Genomic DNA, 25,390 nt, shown 5'->3' with positions numbered 1-25,390 from the left:
GAAGTGACTATTAAGATATTGATGTGTTTTTTTTTAAATATTTAAATATGTTAAAAAAATGTAAAAAAATAAAAAGTAAAATTTGTATTAGTAAACACGGCCAGCAGTCAAAGTGGGCACTACCCATAAAAATATGTTACCTTCTCTTATATTTACATGAGAAAAGTGTTGCGTTCATAAAAATAATTATACAATTTTTTTTTTACAAATTGCGTATAAATTATATTTACTTTTGTTGTAAAATATCATATTAAAATACATCATTTTCTAAAATAGTCTTTTTTATAATTCATTTTATTTATGATTAAAGGACTTTCCTTTGCACCAAATTGTAAGCCAATAATTAAGAATGAACTTGATTGTGCATGATCAATATCGGTCATGCTTGATTTTGTTTTTGTTTTTGAAAATTTTAAATGATCTTTTTTTTTTTTCTTTTTGCTTTTTCATGCTTAATTATTGGCTTACAGGTGACCTATCAATGACACGACAAAATTCTAATAGATAGAACAATTTGATATTAAAAAATTTCTGTATTGTCACTTTTGTATACTTTTTGTACAATCTTGTAATTGGCTGTGTCATTTTTTTTTAATATAAAATAATTATTTTGATCAATCATATCAATAGAGTGTACAAAGAATACGTAAAAATAACTTGATTTAATATTTCGTTAAACCACTTGTAATTTGAGTTCAAGGCAAACCACAACCACCATTTTGTGTTTAAACTTTAAAACATTAAAACCCTTTTAAAAGAGACAGAATGTTGTCCATCTTTGCAGTATATGAAAATGTAATAACAAATAGCCTGAAACATTGGACTCTGTTTCTTTAGCGGTCTTATCGGATCAGACAAATAACATGGGCTTACCTTTCAAAAAAAATAATTAAAACATGGGCTTAGGTCTAATTTATTGGAAACAGTGCCACTTTACTTGTTTTGTATTGTTGCTCAGCACCTTTTATAATTGTGATTTTTATTGGGTCCCTCCCTCTGAATCTGTCTTTAATTTAATGAAATTTTGCTTTAAAAAAAATAAAATAAAAAAGGCAACCTCAGTCTAATTTTCTATGCTTCTGCAAACACCAATTTTCAAAGGACTCTACTACATGACTAGCTGGGTCTGCTATGTGAAGAGTGCACTAAATTTTTTTGATGGGTATATCAAGAGTGCACTAAATAAACAGGATAACAATCTCTGTTATAGAGTATATAGAAAACAACATGGTAAAGGAGGAAAGATGGTGTCCAGATTACCAAATGTTGTGCATGAACAATAATAAATATCATCCAGACTACTCGCAGTTTTAGCATCATTTTTCCCTTCTGGGCGGGCATGCAACTGAATATGAAAGCTGCAAAGCATTTTGCCCAGTGATAAACTACCTGGAAATGTGAGTTGGACGGCGTGTTGCCCTGCTATAGCCATTGCCTTGATGGACGGTTTTTGAAGAGTTCTCATTTCCAAATAGTGTCACAAATTTCAGAAATTTCACTGTCAACTTTTTTTATTATGCAGCCAAGTCAAATGCATCTATGAAAACTCTTAAAAACAACTGCAACTGCCTCGAAGTCAAGGCACATAAAACTTGAAAGAAAGGGGAAAATCAGCCGATCTGAGAATGTCTCAGGTTACAATAGAGTAGATGACAAAAAAAGTTTACTGCGAGAGAACCTTCTGAACCTCAGTAGTGACCACATTTGGGGGTTTCTCCGCATGCAGCTGTGCAAGAACACCCTTCTTGCCATAATAATCGATAACCTGCAGATTAAACATATTTAACTTGTTCAGAATGTAGACAAGTACAAGAAAAAAAAAAAAAAAAAACAATACACATAATAAATCAAGAGCAAAGAGTAAACAGGTGGACTTTCAAGGATATGAGAATTTTGGTCATGAACTGCTCTAGTTTAAAAGATTGGCAGCCTCTTGAATTAAGATACCTGAGGTACTGGATTTTAAAATCACCATGGAATCCTAAGTGTAGCAAGAGCCATAAAAAATACAAATGTGGTTTATGCCTAAAAAAGAGGACACCTCTTTGTGAAAGACAGCCCCTATTCGTCTATTGTGGTGTAATTAGAGGGAAAGGAGTAATAAAATTTTTAAGGACGATGGGAGAGTTTAAAACCACCTTCTGCAATACTCTGTTCCTTCAGGCAGCTGTTATAAATTTTAGTATCTGAGTTTTCATGACTTCCTTGTATCTATTTCTACTCTTAATTAGATGTTTCTCTTGTATGCCTTCTATGTACATGGGCTATGCTTTTTGTGCTATTCAATAAAGTTTTCGGTTACTTAATAAAAAATACAAATGTCTAACAATATAGACAGAAGATCATGTTATGAGAGGCATGTTGACACAACATAAATTAGGTAAGAAAAGACCACAACTGACTCTCCTAAATGAATGATGTGATACATAAAATTCAAATGGACATCCCTTGAGAATTCCGACAAACAAGGGCAAGAATTTCTTCATGGTGCTCACAAAGTAATCCAATATTGTGTCATTGCCTCGTTGCATGTCTCAGAATTGTTCTTGGCCCCTATGCATTATAATGGGAACCAAAATTACTGAAATAGATGAACAGTTGCACATACTTTCATGCCAAATTCTGACACACCATAGTCTCTACTCGCTACACCCCCTTGCTTCCACTTGGGAGAAAGGCGGATTCATCAATCCAAAAAACCACCATTGAGTAATGTTTGATACAGGTTTAAGGCGTGCAAGTCTTTTGAAACAAAATTATGACTCACCATAAAAGTGGGTTTTTTTCAGGTGGGTCCCATCTTTTTTCCAGACTTTGCACAGAACTTGCACATCCTAGGCTTGCACAAATCATTTTCCAAAAGGTAAATTTATCCTTTCGGAGTTGGGCCAAAATGTGCTTTCATTTCCATATCTATGGCAAAATAAAATGTCTCCCCCTTCCAAATACAACGAGTTCCTTCAAACTACATTACTAGAATAGCTGCAAATAAGAGTAGTATTTCTCAACATTGACTCTGCAATATACATGCAAAGAAAATTGCAATGCTGTATTTTGATGTCAATTGCATAAACTTAAAAAATAACTCCACAATTCAGCAGATTCAAGTACACAAAAATAACTGAATGCAAACTATTTGATCTTAAAGAGATGCAACATATAAATAAGAAGAAAAGAGTTCAGACTTCACCAGGGCAACAATATCAATACATCATTCATATCAACCAACAAGACACTTTTAAAGAAATTTTCATTATAGATTGTAAAAGTGTACCGGTTTGGTTTGTGTATGGAAGGCTGCTAGCCTTGACTTGAGAACTTCCGGATTATCATCTTTCCGTTGCATCAAAGGTTCTCCTGTGACCTTCAGTGAGAAAAGTAGAAGATCAAAACTTATCATTCAGAGAAGTAAGAAACACCCCAAATTCAGAAGGTTGGCTGCACCTCATAAAAATTTGGAAAATGAAATTGTTAAGCTGATCGATCCATTCAAATTCCAACCTCAACACAATATGAAAATGCATTTAAATATGCATACAAAACTCAGAACATGAAGTCCAGATTTCTTTATCGTGTATATACAAAGTATTGCTTGGGTTATCAAGCATCTGTTTAGACTATCATGACAGGATGTACCAAACACAGAAAAACAAAAAACAAAACAATAACCCAAATCATAGCATCTCAAATTAATGTAGCAAGTTGACACTGGCAAATATGTCAATTGTCATCAATACAGAAGTTGTCAGAAAACAAATGGCATCAACTTACATCATCAACACCAGGAACCTTGGGAGGTGCAAATTTTGTGTGGTAGGTTCGACCACTCGAAGGGTGTATCCAACGACCAGTGATCCTCTCCTCCAATATGGAATCATCAATTGCAAAGTCGAGAACCTTGTCAATTTTAACCCCCTGCTTCTGAAGCATCTCATCAAGCTGCATTAATTAATGAGATCAATATATCAGAAATCTACAACAAGAAGAACATTAGATAAAAATAAATAAAAAGGAAATCTGAACGCAACCTTTTGTGCTTGAACCACGGTCCTCGGAAAACCATCCAGGATGAAACCTTTTTGACATGACGGCTTCTTCATAGCTTCGTCAATGATCCCAACCACCAAATCATCAGATACAAGTTCTCCCTATGAAACAAAACCAGATTCAACGACTGAACCAATCACAAACAAGAATGCCCACAAAAAATCAAAAGGCATATTATATTACCTTTTCCATGGCTTCTTTAGCCTTGATTCCAAGAGGAGTTTTAGCAGACACTGCAGCTCTCAGCATATCACCGGTTGCCAAATGACACAAGCAGTACTCATCCTTGATAATTGGCGACTGTGTGCCTTTTCCACATCCCGGTGGTCCTGCCATGTTCATACAAATTAACCGAGATGATTATTCACAATCACACATCAGCCACATACCGAAAAATTATCATGCACAATGCTATAGATAAGCCTCCAACTTACATCAATCTCGAATAACAAGGCTAAGTGCAATACAAGAAAACTTTCCCATTCAAAATCGCACGTGAATAAAAAGGTCTGCCATGTGTGCGACAATTAAAGTCAAACGCATCAAGCACTTCAAACGAAAGTCTAAATAACTAGGCAATTTGAACAGATCCAGACCAACCGAACAAATTGTTATGTCATCGAAGCAAAATCCCTAGGGAAAAAAAAGGTCTCCGTTTAACAAATATGAGAATTGATGATAAAAACAACCGTTCAGAAAAATAAAAAACTAAAAAGACAACAAACTACATGTGTGAAAAGATGTGTGTGTGTGTGTATTACCGACGAGAATTAGACGCTTGTCAGGCTTGGAGGAGCACTTGAAGCGGCGGAGGAGTTCGGTCATGATATCAACAGAAGGTATGTCGTCCAATGCTACTCCAGAACTCGCCATTCTTGGTCTCGCTCTGTGTCTGTGCGGCTCTTTCACGGTCCAAACTGGTTGGTTGGTTGGTTGGATATATGAGTACTTGTGTTTGTGTTGGTGTCGTTATTGCTGTTGCAAATATTACAAAAGGAAGTCTTTAAAAGGAAGAGGGCGTATCGTGACGGAGTTTTCAGAGCTTTTCAAATATGGTGGGAGGTAGGTGTTCTCATCTTTGTCATTTGGGTAAAAGTGGTGGTTGCATGTCGTACCTTTTGTGGTTGGTGATCCTTTTTTTCTTAATCTTTTTTTTTTTCCTGGCTCGTGGGTTGGTGATTTGCTTCTTGACTATGTTACTTCTGGATACTGAGCTTTGAATCTTCCCTACTTTTTTTTTGAAATTTTGAATCTTCCCTACTAGATTAGTATATAAAGGCTGTGCTCTTCATACTTCTAGTTCAAAGCTGCGACTTCAAGCCAGCCTACACTCTCCTTTTTATTTTAAATAACACTGGCACAAAAGAATGTGGTTGGTGATTTTCTCTTCATTTTTTTAATTTTTATCTTATGTATAAATGCATGTAAAGTTTTTAATCATGTTAGAAATGATATTTACAGTTACAGAATGTACAAGTATCATGTATCTTTTTTGAAAAATATATATATATATTAGACTTACATAAAAAAATTAATTTTTTAAGAGTGAACTCCACTCTTTTTCAAAAGAAGTGTGCATCACTTACACAACTCATGAATCTATAATTGTATCCAACATTACCATGACTTTCTCATCCTCACCACTTTCATTAAAAAAGTAGAACATAAGAAAAGAAAAAAATTGTGAAAAGCCACTAGATATATAAATTTTTTGTGAATACATAACATTTTCTTTAAATTTTTGGTGGAACAACCTAAAACTCTAACCATACTGTGGTAATATTGAGAGAACTAAGTGGCATTGTCCTTTTGTATAATCCATTCGTGGCTAAAGTTGTTTAATTCTTTAATAATCTTTTTGTATAATTCATTTGTGAGAAAAAAAATTGTGATAAGCCTATGAATATATATATTGTTTACAATTATGCTATATTTAGTCATTTTTGTGTATTTATTACGCACTCTACCAATATGATTGGTCAAAGTAATTATTTTATATTAAAAAAAGTGATGCAATCAATCACATTAGTAGAGTACACAAAGAGTACACAAAACTGACTGCACATAAAATTTTTGCTAAAATAAATTCATTTAATTTTCACATAACACTAACACAAGATAAGAGTGAATTGATGTGACTTTAGAACACTACTTACCGATGGGCATACTGCTGGCACAAATTTATTTATTTATTTTATCATTTTATTTTAAATATTTTTTTAACATTTTTAATTATTAAGAAAAAAAGTATATACAACTCCACTAATAGTCATTTTCTTAACCATCAAGTACAAAGAAAATTAAAAAAAATAAAATACTCAAACAATAACTTTGAGTAGTAACATTGAAAGGATAAGTAACATTTTTCTTTAATAATAATATAGTAAATGTATCGATAGATAAGGTTTTTTTTAAGCAGTGGTTCAGTATCATTTAATAATTATATACTAATTACAATCTTGCTGCTTTTATTTTTTTGGCCATCCATTTTTCCATTCCAGACTCCACTTTCTTTACATATATTCACGCACACGCATATTGGTCGGTAGGCCATAATATTCGTTGCTACTAATACGAAAGATGATTTCATCACCAATTCAAATACTCTTCGCCGTGCGCTTCCCAAGTAAACGATCTCATTAGTGATGAAATCATTTCATGCCCATTAGAGCATAGAAATCCGAGATGCCCAAGAAAATTTAAAAATAGATTTGAAATTCGAGAGGATTGAGAAAACTTCAATCCTGATTCCTCTATATCCAATCTTTAGGGTGTGTTTGGATGTTGAAGTGAGTTAAGTTGAATTGAGTTGTGATGATAAAATATTGTTAGAATATTATTTTTTAATATTATTATTATTTTAAAATTTAAAAAAGTTGAATTGTTTATTATATTTTGTATTGAGATTTGAAAAAATTATAATAATAAATTAAGATGAGTTGAGATGAATTTGATAACCAAACGCACCCTTAATCAAGGCTCTTACGGCTCCTTTGGTAGGTGGGATATAAATTTGAGAGTAATGACAAACAAAATGAAATAAAAGTAATATTTTTTTCTAGGGAATAATACATTTTTGTGCCATCCAGCTACCCTTATTTTACACTTTCCCTTCATCAACTACAAATTCTTGCTACACCTTTAGAATATTAATAGTGGACTCAACAAAATTTAGCCAAAATTTAACTAGAAAATTTATTTTTATAAATTTAAATAGTCACTTTTCAACAATATCAAATAACAAACTCTCCAAATCTATCAATACTCTATTAAAATATTGATTTTGACATTTTTATTTAACAAGATTTTTATGCCCTTGTGCGGGACGAAAAGCAAGCAGGAGAGTAATTTTTATGCTCAAAATAATATTTGACTAGCAACTTGGGCTGACCAAATTTGGCCAATGAAGAAATCTTTGGCTAAAAGTACTGTAGTTACATGTAGTCACTTTTTATGCAATCTAACTAAAAATATCGTTTGTAGAAAAATTGGAAAGGAACGAAAATAACCATTATTTTTCTGTTTGGTAGTTTTTTTTTTTTTTTTAAATAATAATAAATTTGGCGATTTCAATTATTTTTCCATACAAAATAATATACCCATACGAACATGACTTCATCTTTTATCTATTTTATATGAAAACTGAAAATTTAAATAACGAGGTTTGGCTGAAATTAATTTATGTTTTTTTAAAAAAATACTAATCCCACTTTCATTCTCCTCTCAATTCTACCAGAGGAAAACATCAACCGACTCCCTCTTTTCTATTCTTCCTAATTTCCCTCCTACCATATGAATTGTAGGGATTAGTCAAAAATTTGTTTTGTACCAATAAAAAATAAATATGCATTGCCACAGCGATGTACAGATCATGGACAAACTTTTTTCTTCCGGGGTGAAATCTAAGAATGGTTCGGAAATAATTTTATGTTTAATACTCCGATTCAAGTCATCTATGGCAAGAGATTTTTCTTCTCACCAGAGAACTGGATCTTGTATTTTCCAATGAGCATCACAACTTTGGTACCGCAAATTCAGGTTGTTGGAGTGCGTACCTGTATCTCTGCTTCTCATCGTCGATATCTGAAACTGCTTTAACGCACCCTATCGGCCTATCCACGTCTGCAAACCAGAGACGTAGTGTGACACTTCTTCCACATCCTCTTGTAAACAGATCAGGCAACTCTACCAAAGGGCAAGAAACCCCTCATCTTGTAGTATCTCCTTTTAGTTCCAGACCAGTTTTTGTAATAATATCACTGAGGCACAGCCACGTCATTCAAATTATTTTGCTTTATTTCTCTTCCGTATGAAGGATAACATTCTCAATATGTGATTTTTGTAATAATGTACCGCAGGTACATTCCTCACGAAGTGTGGTTTTCACGGTTTATACATGCTTTAAACATGTTTTAAACAAACATCTACCAAACCAACAGTAGTTCAATTTTTGGAAAAATCTCGTCTTGTTTCCGAATTCCAAAAACGACAAATGGATGTAGTTGAAAAACGAAGTGTGGTTTTCAACAACAAAAAGGGATCTTACTTCTTACTTGCTAAAAAAAAAAAACATACCTTTCTGAAGAGAGTTACATTTAAAGAACGGGTGGTTGCCAAATGGATGTAATTTAATGTGCTTTTCAACAACCGAAAAGACATACACCTTACCAGGAAAAGAAAACGCCAAGTTTAAAGGACAGGTGGTTCACACGGAACAATGTAGTTCACACGGACAGATTTTTAATCTCACCGGAGTGGGAGGTGCACTATCCGGAGGTGTCCCAAAAACGACTGCCACGTCTTTGCTCGGATCATTTTCCTATCTTGTTGGATTGTGATGGCATTCGATGTGGCCGCCGTTATTTCAAGTTTGAAAACATGTGGCTGAAAAGTGAAGGTTTTGTGGATAAGGTTAGGCAATGGTGGTCTTCTTACCAGTTTTTCGGCAACCCCTCATACATCCTAGCCTGTAAGTTAAAAGCTTTGAAAAATGACCTTAAGCTTTAGAATTCACAATCCTTTGGAGATATAGGGGAGAGAAAGAAGCTTATGGTGGAGGAGTTGCATCAGTTTGAGCGGATTCTTGAGGCTAGATCCCTGTTACCAGAAGAATTATTACACAAGATAGAGTTGGTTACAGAACTAGAAAAAATACTATCCTTAGAGGAGATTTCTTAGAGCCAAAAGTCGAGAGCATTGTGGCTAAAAGAAGGCGATCGGAGCACAAAGTTCTTTGACAGAATTGCTAACTCTCATAAAAGAACTAATACTATTGAAATGTTGAATATTAATGGTATAGAGTGCACGGAGGCCCTTGTCATTAGTGATCATGTGGTGGATTTCTATGAAAAATTGCTTACAGAATATGAGGAATGGAGACCAAAGTTGGATGGTCTCGTCTTTGACACTATTAAGCCTCAAGAAGCCTCTTGGTTGGAAAGGCCTTTTGAAGACGAGGAAGTGTATGAGGTAGTGAGACGTATGGATAATGATAAAGCCCCAGGTCCAAATGGTTTCTCGATGGGCTTCTTCCAAGCTTGTTGGGAGATGGTGAAAGTGGACATAATGAATGTGTTTAGGGAAGTATCCTCAATTGGAAAGTTTGAGAAATGCTTAAATGCTACTTTTATTGCGTTGATCCCGAAGAAGATTGGAGCGTTGGAGGTTAAGGATTTTCGATCCATTAGCCTTGTGAATGGGGTGTATAAAATTATTTCAAAGGTTCTTGCTAACAGATTGGGGGTGGTTTTGGGCAAGATCATCACGAAGCCACAAAATGCATTTGTTAAGGGGCGACAAATTTTGGACTCAGTCCTCATAGCGAACGAGGGTTTGGATAGCAGATTAAAGGTTGGCTCCACAAGGATTATTTGCAAACTAGATATGGAGAAGGCATATGATCATGTAAATTGGAATTTCCTCTTGTACTTGTTGGGGAGGTGCGGTTTTGCTAGGTGGCGCTCCTGGATGAGTTGGTGCATTTACTACAGCTAGATTTTCAATATTGATAAATGGCTATCCTACAGGTTTTTTCAGTAGCTCTTGCGGCTTAAGGCAAGGAGATCCTTTGTCCCCACTTCTCTTTGTTATCATTATGGAGGCCTTGAGTAGGATGATATCGGCGGCTGTTACGCATGGGCTTATGGCTGGATTTCCGATTGGTGATCCCAACAGGGGCATTATTACTTTATCTCATTTACTTTTTGCAGATGATACGCTCCTATTCTGTGAGGCAGATCGTGACCAGTTGAGGGCATTGAAGGCTTTGTTATTATGTTTTGAACCAGCATCCGACCTTAAAGTTAACTTTGACAAGTCAAAGTTAGTGCCAATGGAGAATGTGAGCAATACAAGGCAGCTAGCTAGTATTCTTCAGTGCAAGGTAGCTTCTCTTCCCAAGACCTACTTAGGATTGCTGTTGGGGGCTGCTGCAAGGGTCTCATCCATATGGAATTCAGTCATAGAGAAGATAGAACGGAAACTGGCAGGATAGAAAATATTGTACTTGTCAAAAGGTGGCCGGTTGACTCTCATCAAGAGTACCCTTTCTAACTTATCTACATACTTCTTATCTTTGTTTCAATTGCCAGCAAGGGTAGCTGCTCGGATTGATAAACTGTATCGTGATTTCTAATTCATTTGGCTAGTTGGGATAAGGTGTGTAGACCAATCTCATTAGGTGGTTTGGGTATAAAAAATCTAAGAAAATTCAATCGGACCCTACTTGGGAAGTGGCTATAGAGGTATAATACGGAGATAGAAACCTTATGAAAACTTGTAATTGATTGTAAATATGTAAGCTTATGGGGGGCTAGTGCACTGAAGAGGTAAATGGGGCCAGCAGTGTTGGAGTTTGGAAACACATTAGGCGTGGGTGGGGGGATTTCAGTAGATATGCTAAATTGGTGTTGAGAAAGGGTTCTCGTATTAAGTTTTGGAGGGATATATGGTGTGGGGATGAGGCTCTAAAGGATGCATTTCCAGCAGTTTTCAAAGTGGCATGCAACCGGGAAGCCTCAATAGAGGATCTTATGCTTCTATTAGGGGACCAAGTGTAGTGGAACGTCAATTTAGTAGAGCGGCACAAGACTGGGAAGTGGACATCTTTGAGGCTTTTTTCAATCTGGTTTATTCTGTGAAGACAGATAGACAACAAGCTGATAAGATGTGGTGAACTCCTGCGGGTAAGGGCATTTTCTCAGTTCAATCATACTATAAGTCCCTTTCCCAAGCTGTTAATATTTCGTTCCCATGAAGGAGACTTTGGCGAAATAAGGCACCCCCGAAAGCAATTTTCTTTAATGGACAGCAGCGTTGGGGAAGATTCTGACTACCGACAATTTGAGGAAGCGCCAGATAGTTATAGTAGACTGGTGTTGCATGTGCAAAAAATCTGGCGAGTCAATGGAACACCTCTTGCTACATTGCAAGACAGATAGAGCCTTGTGGATGGAAGTCTTTAGCCAAATAGAGTTATCTTTTGTTATGCCTGCAACTGTGGTAGATCTACTGGCCAGCTGGACACTTCCAAGAGGAGTTCAACAAATCAAGATGGTGTGGAAAATGATCCCGATCTGTATTATGTGGTGTATATGGCAAGAGCACAATGATCGGACTTTTGAAACAAGGAGCGGTCTTTAGAGGAACTTAGAACCCTATTTTTCTGTACTTTATGCTTATGAGCCATTGCTCTAGATTTTAATGACCTGAATTTTCATGACTTTCTAGTTTCTCTTACTTCGACCTAGATGGGTCTTTTCTCTTGTATATCATCTTGTGTACTTGGGTTTTGCCTATCTCCATTATAATATCGATTACTTATAAAAAAAAGAATATGCAGTTAAAACCCAAAAATTGGCATGAAGAACAAGAGAATGCTAGAGCATCTTGTTTGTCCGAGAGGTATGCAGTTAAAAAAATGTCAAAGCAGTTTGATAAATGTCGTGCAATTTTATAATCAACGTGAGAATTGTTTGTAGTTCAAGTTAGATTAAAAAATATGTAGCATCAAATGGTACAGAAATATAGCATGACATTTGATTCAATTGATACATAGCTAAACATCATTTTTTGGAGAGAGATTTCATTCGAATGGAATTCGTTAAATGTGAAGTGTGCAAGTCAGGAACCTGCCCTTCCAGCCAAATAGGGGAAAGAAAACGGGGAACTGCTAGCATACCTTAACAGTTGTACAGAATAGGCCAAGCCTGCAAGGACACCAAAGTAAATATGCTCCTTGGAGTAAAAGACAACTTTATTTCAGCACAAAACTAGTGAAAACTGTAGCTGTGCTGGATCACACCCTTCAAGGCATACACGTCACAAATGCATATCCTGGGTAAGATTAAAACAATATTGACTTGAATAAAAAGGTATCAACAGGGTTAACAATCATAGTTTGCACTTTGCAGGACTTCTGTTAGTATCAAAGTCGGCAGTACTTACCAGGATATCCCTCCTTTTTAGAAGTCTTTACCGCCAAACTTGTCCCCTATAAAGGAATCCTTAATTCAGAAGCCATGGCCCCTGATCCCATCGTTCTATCATCATACCAACTACTAACTAGGCTCACTTACTTTCAGATCATCAAGAGCAAAAATGAAGCTCATTTATTTGCCTTACGAGAAAGAAAACGTTCTCTAGCTGCCTGAATTCTATTTTCATGGTCACCAGGGACCCCATCAATGTTAATCTCTTTCTTCGGCAAGTCTGAGAGTTTTTCGTCAGTTTCTTCTCTAATAGGACCAGTCCCGCCACTGTTCCACAAGCAAAAAGCCTCAAGGTCAACAATGTTCATGTGCGGCCTTAAATTAGATACAAAACCAGTTTTCACCTGTAATATGCTTTAGGACAAAACTGACTTACCTCAGTTTGTTTATATTTATTTTCTTAACCTTGTTTAGAATGGGCATGACCCAATTCATCTCTACAGCACATACATTGCGTAAGTATGGGCGTGAGGTTGCAATGAGTTCATGGTACACAACATACTCTGGGAACTTTCCCTCTGCATCTGGTTTCAGCACTGAAGACGGATGCACCTAAAATGAAACACATTTTACCGTCAGGTTTCTTGAATCCATGGGTAACGAAGACCACAAAAATGAGCCACTGGTTCTAGACTTCAATAATCTCATTGCTAACTGCTTTCATTAACTTAAACAAACTAGACCTCACCACAATCTCTTTCCTAGTTAAATCAAGCTTTTCAAATATGAAACTGAAGTAAAGTTCAACAATCCAAAAGTTGAGTAAAATCAACAAATTTGTAGATCGTTTCTTTGTAACTATGTTTGAAGAAGATAAAGGGGATGCTTGGGGAATGAGATAAGATGAGAATTGTGAATTGTAGTAAGATGGTTTGTGAATAGTAGTGAGATAGTTTGAGTTAAGTATTTATTGGGTTTTGGAAAATGAGAGAGAAAAGGTTGAATAAAAAATATTATAAAGTTAAAATATTGTTAGAATATAATTTTTTAATATAATTTTTGTTTTGGGATTTGAAAAAAGTTGAATTGTTTTTTGTTTAGAAGTTTGGGAAAGTTGTAATAATTAGTTTCAAAAAATTGTAATGATTAGTTTGAAAGTGTTTGTGTTTTAATAATGTTTGAAAATGAAATAAGATGGGATAAGATGAAAATTGTTTCCAAACATCCCCTTAGTATAAGCAACATGGAGTAGATTCCAAACTAATTACCTGAACTACTTGGGGCTTAAAACCTAGAGTTCGATAGCCATTGTGATGAATCATTCTCTCAGCCAGCTGATTTGCAAAACCTATGCACAAAGCTTTCCTCAAATTCCGGTAATCAAGCTCACTCTCTTTCCACCTTCCATTTCCCTGTACATCTAGGGATCCTGTTTTCCAGATACCAAATACCACATAAACCATAAAGAGAGTGAAGAAGAATAACATCCATAAAAGGTACTAAGTGGAAAGAAAACCAGAACCAGATCAATCACAGAATACTGCAATAAGTAAACTGAAAAACACCAAATAATGGGAAATTTGTTACATCTTCCTCTTCCATACTGGCAGTTTCATCTTTAGTCCAATTCCCATAACAAATGCAACCATGTTTATCCTGCTAATGTTAAAACAGGGTGATCCCAAAGGTTCTCTGAATGGAGTGAGGGGTAACCCTAAATATTATTTCTAAACCATATAACTGGCTCTCATTGCATTCTAATTGCTCAAACTCTTCTTAACCCGCTGAAACAAGAGCTTTGCTTCCAAGCATTACACGCTCATACTAATGGTGACTTCTTTTTTTTTTTTTTTTTTTTTGTCTTTGAATGTGAAGGGTTTCTGTTATAGATCATCAAAATTGTAGTTTACCAGTTCATTAACTGCTGGTGTTTCATGTTCTACATAATTAGCATCTTTATATGTACAATCTCTAGATCCTAACAAGGTGTTCTCTTGTATACATCATGTGTACTTGGGATACTCCTATTTCTAGTATTATAAAAAATCTGTTTTATGTATCATATTAAAAAGCATCCTTATATGTACTGCTCCCTTGCCCTTTTTTCAAATTAACGACCTTTAGCCTTTCAAGAATTATTTTTCATTACCATTTCTAAGTTTCATAAGAGATGGTAAAATCAGAGCTCCTTCACAAGAAACAACTATCAGTTTGTACAGAGAGACAAAGAACACCATGAGCTCGATGGGGGAGCCTAGAAGCCAGCCAGCAAATTCAGGATCCCAATCTCATCGACCCAATCTTGCATTCGAGAGAAGCAAGAAGAAGAAACACAAAGACAGATTTCAAACCAAACTAATATTTGTTTCTTCCGTACAACTGAAAGTTGCCAATGACACTTTCACCCAAAATAAGTATGCACTGGTGTAGGTCTGAAGGGCCCTGCCTTGGAGAGGTTCCCCAACATAAAAAAAATAAATAAATAAAGTATGCGCTGGTGGATGGGTCTCAGGTTCAAATCCTATGGAATGCGCAATTTAATTAACAATAAGTGTCCAACTACAAATAGATCTTCACACTTTGACGAGCGATAGAATATGGATAGGAAAGTGTCAAAGTCCATAGATTTTGACCAGCAGGAAAAGATTGTTTAAATGATCTTTTTACCAAATCAACGGATTTGTAACATCAACAGTGTTCATCTCAGTGAATCAATAATCATATAAATCATAGCTTATAGTCATTATAATATTGGAATCTATTATGAGAGCTTCACATATTGTACACACAGAATAAGTCATTGTTCTGTTAAAGAATATGGTTTTACCATGTTAACAAAAAGTAAGCTCAAAATTGAGCATGCCAATGATCTTTGGACCAAATGTATCAACTAATAAAAGCTTATATTGAAACGTAATGTACGTTTAAACCATCTCGTTAGATAAAGACCATGGATGGGCAAATGACAGAGCAAAAGAAAGATCAACAAATTTATGCCTCAAAGAGATTAATAATTTCACACTTGTCAGCACTCTGCAGGTGACCAGAACATGAGATTCCAATATGTGGAGTAACACCAAGTGGAAAATCTCAAGATGACCTTCTCTTTTTTGTAAGTAAAATCTTAATACTACAACGATAATATATGATCAATCTGCTTCAAATATATTCTCTTCAATAATGTAGAATACTAACCCTTTGTTATTTTCTGCATTATCTGAGATAATTGTTTCCGAACATCTTTGACAAACAACATCCCCCGCACCTACAATCAGAAAGTTTGAAAAGCATCATATATCGGGCCAATTGCAGATACCCTATGGCCCCGTTTGGATACTCATCTCATCACTATAACTTTTCCAAATTCTCACACAAAATATAATAAACAATTCAACTTTTTCAAATCCCAAAACAATAATAATTAAAAAAAATAATATTCTAACAATATTTTATTCAACTTTCAACTTTTATCTATAATCATCTCATCGCATCTCACTATCCGGGCCTAAGTCTAATTCAGCTATACAATTTGGTGGCACTCCCTTCTCACAACAAAAGGCCCAAATGCATGCTGGAAAAAGAATGACAAACTAGTGTACTCATCAAGTACCCATAGCAGACTTCTTTGCCCCATGGCTCAAGAAAAGTAACAATCTGAGCAATGCATGTCATACTGGGCCCTACTTCATAGATTTGCAGTATTGTTACTTGCATGACTTTATCCAAAGACCTTGGCATTAAATAATTGACATGGAAATGTCTTACAGCAGGTTTGTAAATACAGCATGCCTTCTGAACAGAATAATATATTACCTGCAAGTCATTGTCTTTACACCAACCAATATTATAATTAGTTCTATCCCAATGCTCATAGATCTGAAGCAGTTGGATGTGATCACCCCAGCCAGACCCATCAGGAAGGTTCGAGGAAGTGTGTTTCCTCTTTTTTTCAGTATTCTTGCTGCAAATGGAGCCATGGAGGTAAAGCTATTATCAAACAGAGCTTTACCGGACCACCTAAAAATTAGCAGAGAAATGAAAACTTGTTTACACAGTCACTGTGATGCACTCATAAAACTGCTTCTTAATCCATGACGACTAAGGGCTGTTTGGTGGGGCTTTTTGTAGCTTTACAACTTCTCCATGGATGATTTAACTTTTAAAAGCAAATTCAGCATGCAGCCTATTTTGATAAGGGGCATTTGGTCGTTTCTAGATGGCTTTTGCAAAGCAGTCCAAGGGTTGTTTCTCAAAACCTACAGCAGCTTTTTATCTATAACATATAAAATTTCTTTTTTTTTTATCTACAACATATACAATTTCTAAAGTAAGAGCTCTGCTTTTATTTTTCCATGTCATCTGATTTATCCAATAAATTTTGATATTAAGATTTTTTAAAAGAAGAATTTGAAGATAAAAGGTTTCATACCATTTATGATTACTTATTCGATAGAGACGAAAAAAAAAGATTTTTCATCTTATTGTAGTTATTGATTTCCCATTACTTGCCACTTTGCCTTCCCCACCACTTACTCTTCTACCAAATTATTATTACTTCTCAAATAAAGAAAAAAAGACTTCCTATTGCAGTGATTGAGTCTTCGTTAATTACCCATTTGGTTTCCTCACCTCCTAACTAATCTATTTTGAACTCTTTGAATTCTCACTGGTTAATTTTAATGTTTATTGATATCTAAAAATTGCCCTCCCTCAAGATTATAGTAATGTTCCCGAATTTTAAAATCTTTGAAAAAGATTTCAAAGATTTTAGACAATTAATGCATAACAGTCATGTAATTATTCACATATAACGAAGCGATCAGTTTTCTGAAAAGCCGCACCTCAACCAAACTAGCCCCAAGTATCCTTTTTTTTTTGGGGGGGGGGGGGGGGGGGGGGGGGGGGGGGGGGGGGGGGGGGGGGGGGGGGGCAACACAGTATTGACCAACCACAGTAAAATCTTGAATATAGCAAAACAAAACTTTTATTGCATCCACAAGAAGAAGACCTATAATAATTCCATAAGTTCACCTTCGACCGGGAAGCAATGAGGTTTCCGCTGATAACATGGCAGCAACACTCAAAGCCTGGAATAAGCAACCACACTTATTTGCCTCCATTAAGGTTCTGGAGAGTGAAGGTTCTAGTGGGAGCTCTGGATAAAATCAGATGAAAATACTAAGTGAACACAAAGTTCTAATCCGCAAATAGAAATAAAGGAAACATACACTATCCACCCAAATTACCAAAACTAGCATATTACACACTTTTTTTGATAAGTAGCAAATTACATACAAACTTCCAAAAGCTGACAAATAGCTCCCTTGTCTAATTTCCACAAGTAAAATAGATGAAAAATAGGGAATGTGTCATGCTGTCAAATCTTAATAGATGATTCACATTGCAGCTTTTTAGTAGTCTGAGGATACAATGTATAGTGTTGGCAGTTTGAGTGCTAAGTGTAAAATGCCTGGTAGTGCAAAGTGTATTTTTCCATAGAAATAATGTCCAATATAGAGAATTATCAAATAAAAAAGATTGCTTATGAAACAATGCTAAGCAAAGAAGTCACAATCATATGATACTAGTAAGGGCATAAGTGATACATAAAAGATAATGTATTGAAGCAAAATAAAAATTATGATGTTCAAATGTAAGTGCGTAAAAGAAATATAAATAAGACTTGGTTTCGTCATCTATCAACCATTTGTAACCTATTCATCAATAAGAAACTCAGCTAAAGTACTATTAACAAATCCCAAACAACCACATTAGGACTTTACGAAAATGATGTTGAAAATTCCAAGTTACTAGAAAACACGCATGGCACAAGATGATGGCTACACATTAGTATTATTCACCATCATCAAAACACTTCATACTTAGGATGAGAATCTTGTACCAGCCATTGTTCGTCCAACACTTGTGATAGAGCCATTTTCATCAATAGCATCAATGAGATATAACTGCTTCAAAGCATCTTCTAAAGACTCAACTGCAGCAAAGCCAACAAGATCTAAAGAGTAAAATCATAATTTTATGCATGAACAGTGAAGAAAACAAAGAAACTATGCCTTCTTACATGAAGGCGGATCAAGAAAATCAAAGTTGAGAATATCCATATCAGAGAGGTCCAGTGATTTCAAATAGAGAACACTCCCAGTGAGGGAAGATCGCTGTATTTCAGGAACTGTTACATCCAGAAATTCATCATGATAAACTGTGGAAGGGTATAACCGATAGCACTTCCCAGGGCGAGTTCTTCCCGCTCGGCCTGCCCGTTGATTAGCTTGCACTCTGCAAAATGCAATAAATGCAACTGGATTGCTCATCAGCCAGCACAGAAAATCATTCAGGCTACCAAAATCATTTACATATGCTGCAAGCGACATTAAAACATGATATCATCAGCTGCATACTTGCTAATTTGAACAACATCGAGGGAATACATGCCAGTTGATGGGTTGTACTGCCGTTGCTTGACATAACCAGAGTCAATAACATACCTATCATTATATTATTCAAAATATAAGTGAACTGTTTAACATGAACCTACTATAACAATATCAATGTTCAAGATCACAATAAGTAACCCCTAATTATAAGAAGGAAAAAATCAATTCAATTACACAAAAAATAAAAAATAGATGGGAAACATAAAGAGCAGTGTATCTAGCCGCAGCAGCCTGCACAGGGGGAGGGTTACACAAGAGAGGGTTTGGGTGTCTTCCAACTGTTTTTTTTTTTATAGGTAATCAAGAATTTTTATTCATAAGAAGAGAAGGCATAACCCAAGTATACAAGAAGTATACATGAGAAGTACCTAACTCGGGTTTACAGCCGAAAGTAGAAAATCATGGACATTAAGTCCATTAAAATCAAGAGTTTCCAACTCTTAAACAGATGGAATGCACATTAAATAAATATAGACTAAAATACAACAGATGAACATAAGGCAATTGATAAATTCGACACCAAGTATCAAGTCTCTTACACAACACCATCGACCGTCAACGAAGTTTCAGCAATATTTGTGGCAACTATAAATCGTCGGCAATTCGGAGGTGGAGGGCTAAATACACGCACCTGCAGGATCATAGAAAATCCAATAACTTTATCATTTTATATAATTTTACTGAATCAGCTCAAGGCAGTTAACAATTTTATTTGAAATAGGATGCAATGAAGTAAAAGATTACAAGCTATATTTCCAATCAAACCCAAAGACAGCTCATTTAAAAATAAAAAATCAACCAGACTCGTGTGCTTTATGAAGTTGTGGCACCAAATATGTTAGATCAGGATTTCAATTAGTCAAGGCAAAAAGTGATTTGTTACAAACAAAAAACCAAAAACTCTTTTGACTGCTCATACAAAATACTTTAGCCATATCTGATGACCTAACTAAATGGTTTGCTCAATACACAATTACCACATTATTTATTTATTTATTTATTTATTTATTTGATAAGTAAGAAGTTTTATTAATCCACGTAAAAAGGCAATGCCCAAGTACACAGGAAGTATACAAGAAAAAGCCTAGTTACGAACTACACGCTACGGAAAGTAGCATAAAAGTAATTAAAACTCACTCCATTCAATACAATAGAAGAAGCCCAAAGCAACAAAGTGTGATAGAAAAAGGCCCTAAAACTATCCGGAGAGTGTTCCCTATTTTCAAAACATCAACCATTTCATTCAATCCATGTGCACCACATTAAGCATAGAGGCACCATCTTCCAAACAGCTGCAATGTGACGGTTGCCCTTAGTCTCTCTCCAGCACGACAATAAATCCAATACCCTCCTGGGCATAACCCATGCAATACCAAGCCAAGTGAAGATGTTGTCCCATAAAGCCTTGACTACTTCGCAGTGGAGAAGTAGATGGTTTGCTAATTCGCTGCTGTGTTTACACATGAAGCACTAATCGGTTAAGTAGAGGCCTCGCTTTTTCAGCTTATCAATAGTCAATATCTTCACATGGGATGCCAACCAGCCAAAAAAGGCAACTTTGAGGGGAGCATTGCTCCTCCAAATGCTCTTCCAAGGAAGGGCATTGGAGGGATGAACCATTAAAAACTTGTAATAAGAGTGGACTGAAAAATTTCTTGTTTACCGGTGTGTGTCCATAGTAATCTGTCTTCCCTATCTGCTTACACTTTCAGTGAGTATAAAACATTGTAGAAATCAACAATGTCGTTCACCTCCCAATCCTGTACAGCTCTAGAAAAACTCAAGGACCAATGAAGAGAATTAGTGGAAATGCTCATATTATCAGCCACAGAAGCATCCTTGTCTGACGCAATCCTATAAAGAGAGGGGAAAGCATTTTTCAAGGTCACATCGCCACACCAAATATCATGCCAAAACCTGATTCGCATGCCCCTTCCCACCTCAAGTCTGAAATTACCGAGTATATGTCTTCCCATCCATTCCGAATGAATTTCCAAAGACCCACCCCGATATACCAATAACTAAGATAAACCATTGCACATAAAGAAAAAAGGTTCTTATACACATGATTTTGTAGGAATAAAATGGGACCAAATGTTCTTTTGGAAGAACTAGAGTGTTTAGTATCATGCTACAGACTCTAAAACCTAACAGGTAGCCAGTAGGAATAACATTAAAGAATCGAACACCTTAAGAGAAAGAAATATTTAAATCTTCTTCAAGTTCCATCCAGAAATTCATTTCAATAATATTATCTCTTACTTATCAAAAAAAAGTTCCATCCAGAAATTCAAAATATATAAGATGAAAAAACCAACCTGCATTTCAGGTGGCAAAGAACCATGAAGGGGAAGGATGATGGCATCCATACAGGAACCCTCATCTAGACTTTGAACTCGATCCTCCAACTTTGATACCAACTTCTCTATGTCATCCTACATAAGATGTAACTTCTTCAATCAATAGAACCATTGCACAAGAAGCATTAAAAAAATAATTATACTTCAGAAGCATAAATCACACGTATAACATGCACCCCCAGAAAATAAAATATACAAATAAAAGCCCACCTGTCCAGTCATGAATATTAGGACGTCACCCTCTGGTTGCCGAACGTGTATGTCTACAAGAAAAAATTGGTCAGCAAGACTCATACACGAGTGAAAACTTCAGTCCATAGCATACAGGAATAAGAACCTAGAGAACAAACATAAAACTTCAAACATGAAATGCAGTGGACCATGTTCTAAGAGTAGAACATAATCAAGCTAACCAATATCTGATTAACATGGCTACTACTAGGGAAGGGTGTGCTGCCCGATTGTGAATGGAGGCCTGGGGATGCAAAACTTGAGTAATTTTAATAAGGCATGTTAGGGAAGTGGCTATGGAGGTATCAAATGGAAGGGGACTCATTGTGGAGAGAGGTTATTGATCGAAAGTACGAAAGTGATTGGGGGAGATAGTGCTCTAAGGAGGGTAAGGGATCTTATGGTGTGTGTTTATGGAAATTTATTCGAACGGGGTGGGACAATTTCGTAAAACATACTAAATTTGAGGTTGGAGAGGGTGCAGGAATTCATTTTTGGTTCGATGAATGGTGTGGCGAGAGAGCCCTTCATTCTATTTCCCGGTTGTTTTCAGCTTGGCTAGAAATCAGCAGGCTGCTGTTTCAGAGATGTTGAGTCGTGCTAATGGGACTATGCATTGGAATGTTACTTTCATCAGAAATGTACAGGATTGGGAACTTAATGAGATTGCAATATTTTCAATTTCTTGTATTCTTTGAATATAGGAGGAAATGAGAGGGATCGAATGTTGTGGAAACACATGGGGAGTAAAAAAATTTCTGTTAGATCTTATTCCAAAGCTGTTGTCTGGTCAGCAGCAATTCTCTTTTCCATGGAAGAGTATTCGGAGGGCGTTTGTGCTGTCTAAAGTTGCTTTTTTCACTTGGACAGCTAAGAAGATTTTGAAGAATGACAATTTGAGGAAACGTGGCATGGTTATTATTAGGGGTGAAAACTGACCCATTCGGCGCGGTTTTTGGGCAAAACCGAAGCCGACCGATGCTTAATTTTTGGGTGAGAAAACTAGCCGAAACCGGTCAATAGGGAGGAGAAACACCAGCCAAAACCGATGCGTCATTTCTCTGGCAGTTCACAGTCGGTTCTCAGACCGAGCTTTGTCTAAGAGAGTAGAGAGAGAGTGTGTTGCAGAAGAGGGAGAGAGAGAGAGAGAGAGGATGAGAACTGAGAATCTAAGATCGGGGAAGAAGACGCGAGGAAGAAGACAACTTTATTTCGAAACCAAACGTCATCGTTCTACTTCAATTTTTTTTAATACGTTATGAATTAAATGACACCACCAAACGACATCGTTTCAGTTGTGTTTAAAACACAACTACATACTTAAAACAATGTCGTTCCACTTAAACTTAAGTAGAACGGCATCGTTTTGAGTATAGAATATATAAAAAATAATAATTTCTTTAGTCGGCCAGTTCAACAGTTTGAACTAGGTTTGAACCAACGCCGAACTGGCCGATATTGGTTTATGGAATGGTGTTTCGTGTGTAAGAACAATGGTAAATCGATTGATCATTTACTCTTACATTGTGAGGTGGCTAGGGAGTTATGGGTTGCAGTTCTTAGTAGAGCTGGGTTAAGTTGGGTTATGCCAATGAGAGTGGTGGATCTACAAGCATGTTGGAATAGGCAGCACAGAAGCTCTCAGTTGACAGCGGAGTGGAGAATGATTCATTCGTGTATTATGTGGTGTTTGTAGATAGAAATGAATGAGTGGTGCTTCAACAACAAGGAGCGAACTGTTGAGGATATCTGGAAATTGTTTGTCTTCTTTGTTGCAGTGGTTCTCGGCTATTGTCCTTAAGGGAGGAAATGCTCGTGAGTTTTTGTTTTCTTTTCAAGTTTCTAGAATGTAATTAGGTGCTTCTTTTGTATACTTCCTGTGTACATGGGGTTTTGCCTAGTTTCATTAAATAAAGTTTTTCTTACTTATAAAAAAAAAAAACGTGGCTACTGCTACCTATATATCCTAAAAACTAGGGATCTTGGTCACCCTATAAAAAGCATATATACCCTCTACATTACCATTGCATAAATATTCCATAAGTGCATGACAACAAAACAAAAAAATCTACAAAACAACAAAAACAAGCTATGGTATAGAATCTATTATCGTGGCATTAGGAATAGACTAATAGCTTAATCATACCAAGAGCTGTTTTTAAAGACGACTCAAGATAGCTTTTAGGGCGCTCGTTGCTGTACAATATCTCAACAGGGTATAACTTCCCTGGGACAGTTAGTATGGGGCAATTTGAAAAGAATTTTGATACTTTTTCACCATCAAGAGTTGCTGAAGTGATAAGAACCTTTAAATTGGAGGCACGCACTCCAACCAAGCGTTTCATTAGTCCCAGCAATATATCCCTGACAAAATAATGTGTCCATAGTTAAAGTGCATACTCAAAATGCACATAGAGTTGCAAGAATAGAAAATCTACATCTTTAAAAAAACAGGGAACAACACATGATGTAGACTAATAACCTCAATCCAAACCGAAACTGACATAGAATAGGCACACAGAGTAAATCTTACGTGTTCAGACTCCTCTCATGAGCTTCATCCAATATGATTACCGAATACTGATTAAGCTCAGGGTTAGATAGGCTCTCGCGAAGTAGGACTCCATCAGTAAGATATCTGAGCAGTTCACCGGATCAAAATTAATGACATTGGCTCAACAAAACTCAAGTGACAATTATGAATCTATGATTGAAGTCTCAGTTAACATATGGTAAATCTTTTACTTGATCCGAGTCCTCTCTGAGGTTCTATCTTCAAATCGGATAGCATATCCCACTTCATCCCCAAGCGGAACACCAAGCTCCTGGGCAACCCGCCTGTGAACATTAAATCATCAAATGAGAAACCAGCAGAAAATTCTGGTCAAAGATATTAGCAATTGAATTTTCTCTTATGAACTGTTTTTCACTTGCCAAAAACAATACACATTTTGATGTCACTTAAAAAACTAAAACAGAAAAAATACATTATTATGAGTGAATCAGCCGCACAAATACTTCCAGAAAAGAGAATTTGCACAACAAGCTAGCGCAACAGCCAACTGACAATTCAAGATCGCATGTCCCTCTTTAGCAACATAACCGATATCCACTGTTTAGTTGCCAGTGAATTGAAGCAAATATTAAAAGGGGCACCATTTTCAATAAAGTTTTCCATAATCTTTTATTAGAATAATCTTAAACTTGAGTTAACGAGGCCAAATAACGGTATGAGGATGAATTCAGTGGAATTTGATTCTTTCAACGGTTTCCTAAATTGGAAAAAGTAACATTCCTCTCCTCAATTTTCTCAGGAACAATAAAAGCATACATGATTTTTCGTAGGAACCTTTAACAAACAACACTATCATAAACAAATTCGTTCTTGCTTTCAAATCACACCGTCGTCCCACAAACCCAAGTCTATCGTCGAAACATTGGAACTCTACCTAGCCACGGAGACTGCGGCAACTCGGCGAGGCTGAGTGACGCCGACGATTCCAGACTTGGTGTAGCCTCTCCGGTGTAGCATCTGAGAGAGCTGGGTGCTCTTTCCCGAGCCAGTCTCTCCGATTATCACCACCACTGGGTTCCGCTCCACCGTCTCTATGATTTGATCTTCGAACTGAATGATCGGAAGGTTCGCCATGGATGATCCAAACAAATCTCCAAGTAGCAGAGTTCAAATACTAAAACGGGTTTTTAGAGATTCTGTTGGAATAAAAAGGAGAATTAGGGTTTTAGAACCCAATTTTTGGCTGCCCGCGCTTTAGAACGACCGTTTGATTCTCCCTTTTTTTTTTTTCTATTTAAATGGTACACTCGCCTAATTCTAACGGCTAAAATTTATAGAAAATATATATATATT

General features: G+C 36.2%; 2 protein-coding genes across 6 annotated transcripts; both read right to left on the bottom strand.

Moving 5' to 3' along the window:
- Positions 1–1,493: 1,493 nt before the first annotated feature.
- On the bottom strand, positions 1,494–8,394 carry LOC121254866 (adenylate kinase 4-like). Of its 2 annotated transcripts, XM_041155054.1 has the most exons (7): positions 8,103–8,394; positions 4,809–5,022; positions 4,231–4,376; positions 4,029–4,148; positions 3,772–3,939; positions 3,275–3,364; positions 1,494–1,765 (listed from the first exon to the last, which is right to left on the bottom strand). In XM_041155054.1, exons 2-7 carry the CDS (start codon positions 4,918–4,920, stop codon positions 1,664–1,666), a joined length of 738 nt encoding a protein of 245 aa, XP_041010988.1. In that variant the 5' UTR covers positions 4,921–5,022; positions 8,103–8,394; the 3' UTR covers positions 1,494–1,663. The 2 variants fall into 2 exon arrangements, with proteins under 2 accessions (XP_041010988.1, XP_041010989.1); XM_041155055.1 differs by lacking the exon at positions 4,809–5,022.
- A 292-nt stretch (positions 8,395–8,686) lies between these two features.
- LOC121254865 (probable pre-mRNA-splicing factor ATP-dependent RNA helicase DEAH4) lies at positions 8,687–25,324 on the bottom strand. 4 transcript variants are annotated; one of them, XR_005938732.1, is made up of 18 exons: positions 24,972–25,323; positions 24,268–24,360; positions 24,056–24,160; positions 23,669–23,886; positions 21,502–21,554; positions 21,250–21,366; positions 19,471–19,562; positions 18,896–18,982; positions 18,559–18,773; positions 18,379–18,471; positions 17,508–17,631; positions 16,290–16,437; positions 15,672–15,741; positions 13,745–13,905; positions 12,913–13,088; positions 12,493–12,803; positions 12,227–12,381; positions 8,687–8,710 (listed from the first exon to the last, which is right to left on the bottom strand). XR_005938732.1 is itself a non-coding variant. In XM_041155053.1 (16 exons), the coding sequence occupies exons 1-16, from the start codon at positions 25,169–25,171 to the stop codon at positions 12,653–12,655; spliced, it is 2,103 nt and encodes a 700-aa protein (XP_041010987.1). In that variant the 5' UTR covers positions 25,172–25,323; the 3' UTR covers positions 12,492–12,652. The 4 variants fall into 4 exon arrangements, 1 of the variants encoding a protein (XP_041010987.1); XR_005938731.1 differs by lacking the exon at positions 8,687–8,710 and having other exon boundaries at positions 12,156–12,381; XR_005938733.1 differs by lacking the exons at positions 8,687–8,710; positions 18,896–18,982 and having other exon boundaries at positions 12,156–12,381; positions 24,972–25,324.
- Between the last annotated feature and the right edge of the window lie 66 nt (positions 25,325–25,390).

Source organism: Juglans microcarpa x Juglans regia, chromosome 3D, assembly GCF_004785595.1.
Source record: "Juglans microcarpa x Juglans regia isolate MS1-56 chromosome 3D, Jm3101_v1.0, whole genome shotgun sequence".
NCBI lineage: Eukaryota > Viridiplantae > Streptophyta > Magnoliopsida > Fagales > Juglandaceae > Juglans > Juglans microcarpa x Juglans regia.
This window is presented reverse-complemented; position numbering and strand designations above follow the sequence as displayed.

Excerpts from the sequence above, each read along its gene's own strand:
- LOC121254866 (XM_041155054.1), bottom strand. The coding sequence starts at position 4,920 with ATGGCGAGTTCTGGAGTAGCATTGGACGACATACCTTCTGTTGATATC. Across the intron at positions 4,149-4,230 it reads CTAAAGAAGCCATGGAAAAG|GGAGAACTTGTATCTGATGA; the intron begins GTAATATAATAT and ends TTTGTTTCATAG. Across the intron at positions 3,940-4,028 it reads CCGTGGTTCAAGCACAAAAG|CTTGATGAGATGCTTCAGAA; the intron begins GTTGCGTTCAGA and ends TAATTAATGCAG.
- LOC121254865 (XM_041155053.1), bottom strand. The coding sequence starts at position 25,171 with ATGGCGAACCTTCCGATCATTCAGTTCGAAGATCAAATCATAGAGACG. Across the intron at positions 24,161-24,267 it reads TCAGAGAGGACTCGGATCAA|ATATCTTACTGATGGAGTCC; the intron begins GTAAAAGATTTA and ends TGAACTGCTCAG. Across the intron at positions 15,742-16,289 it reads GTAAAGACAATGACTTGCAG|GTGCGGGGGATGTTGTTTGT; the intron begins GTAATATATTAT and ends TTCTGATTGTAG.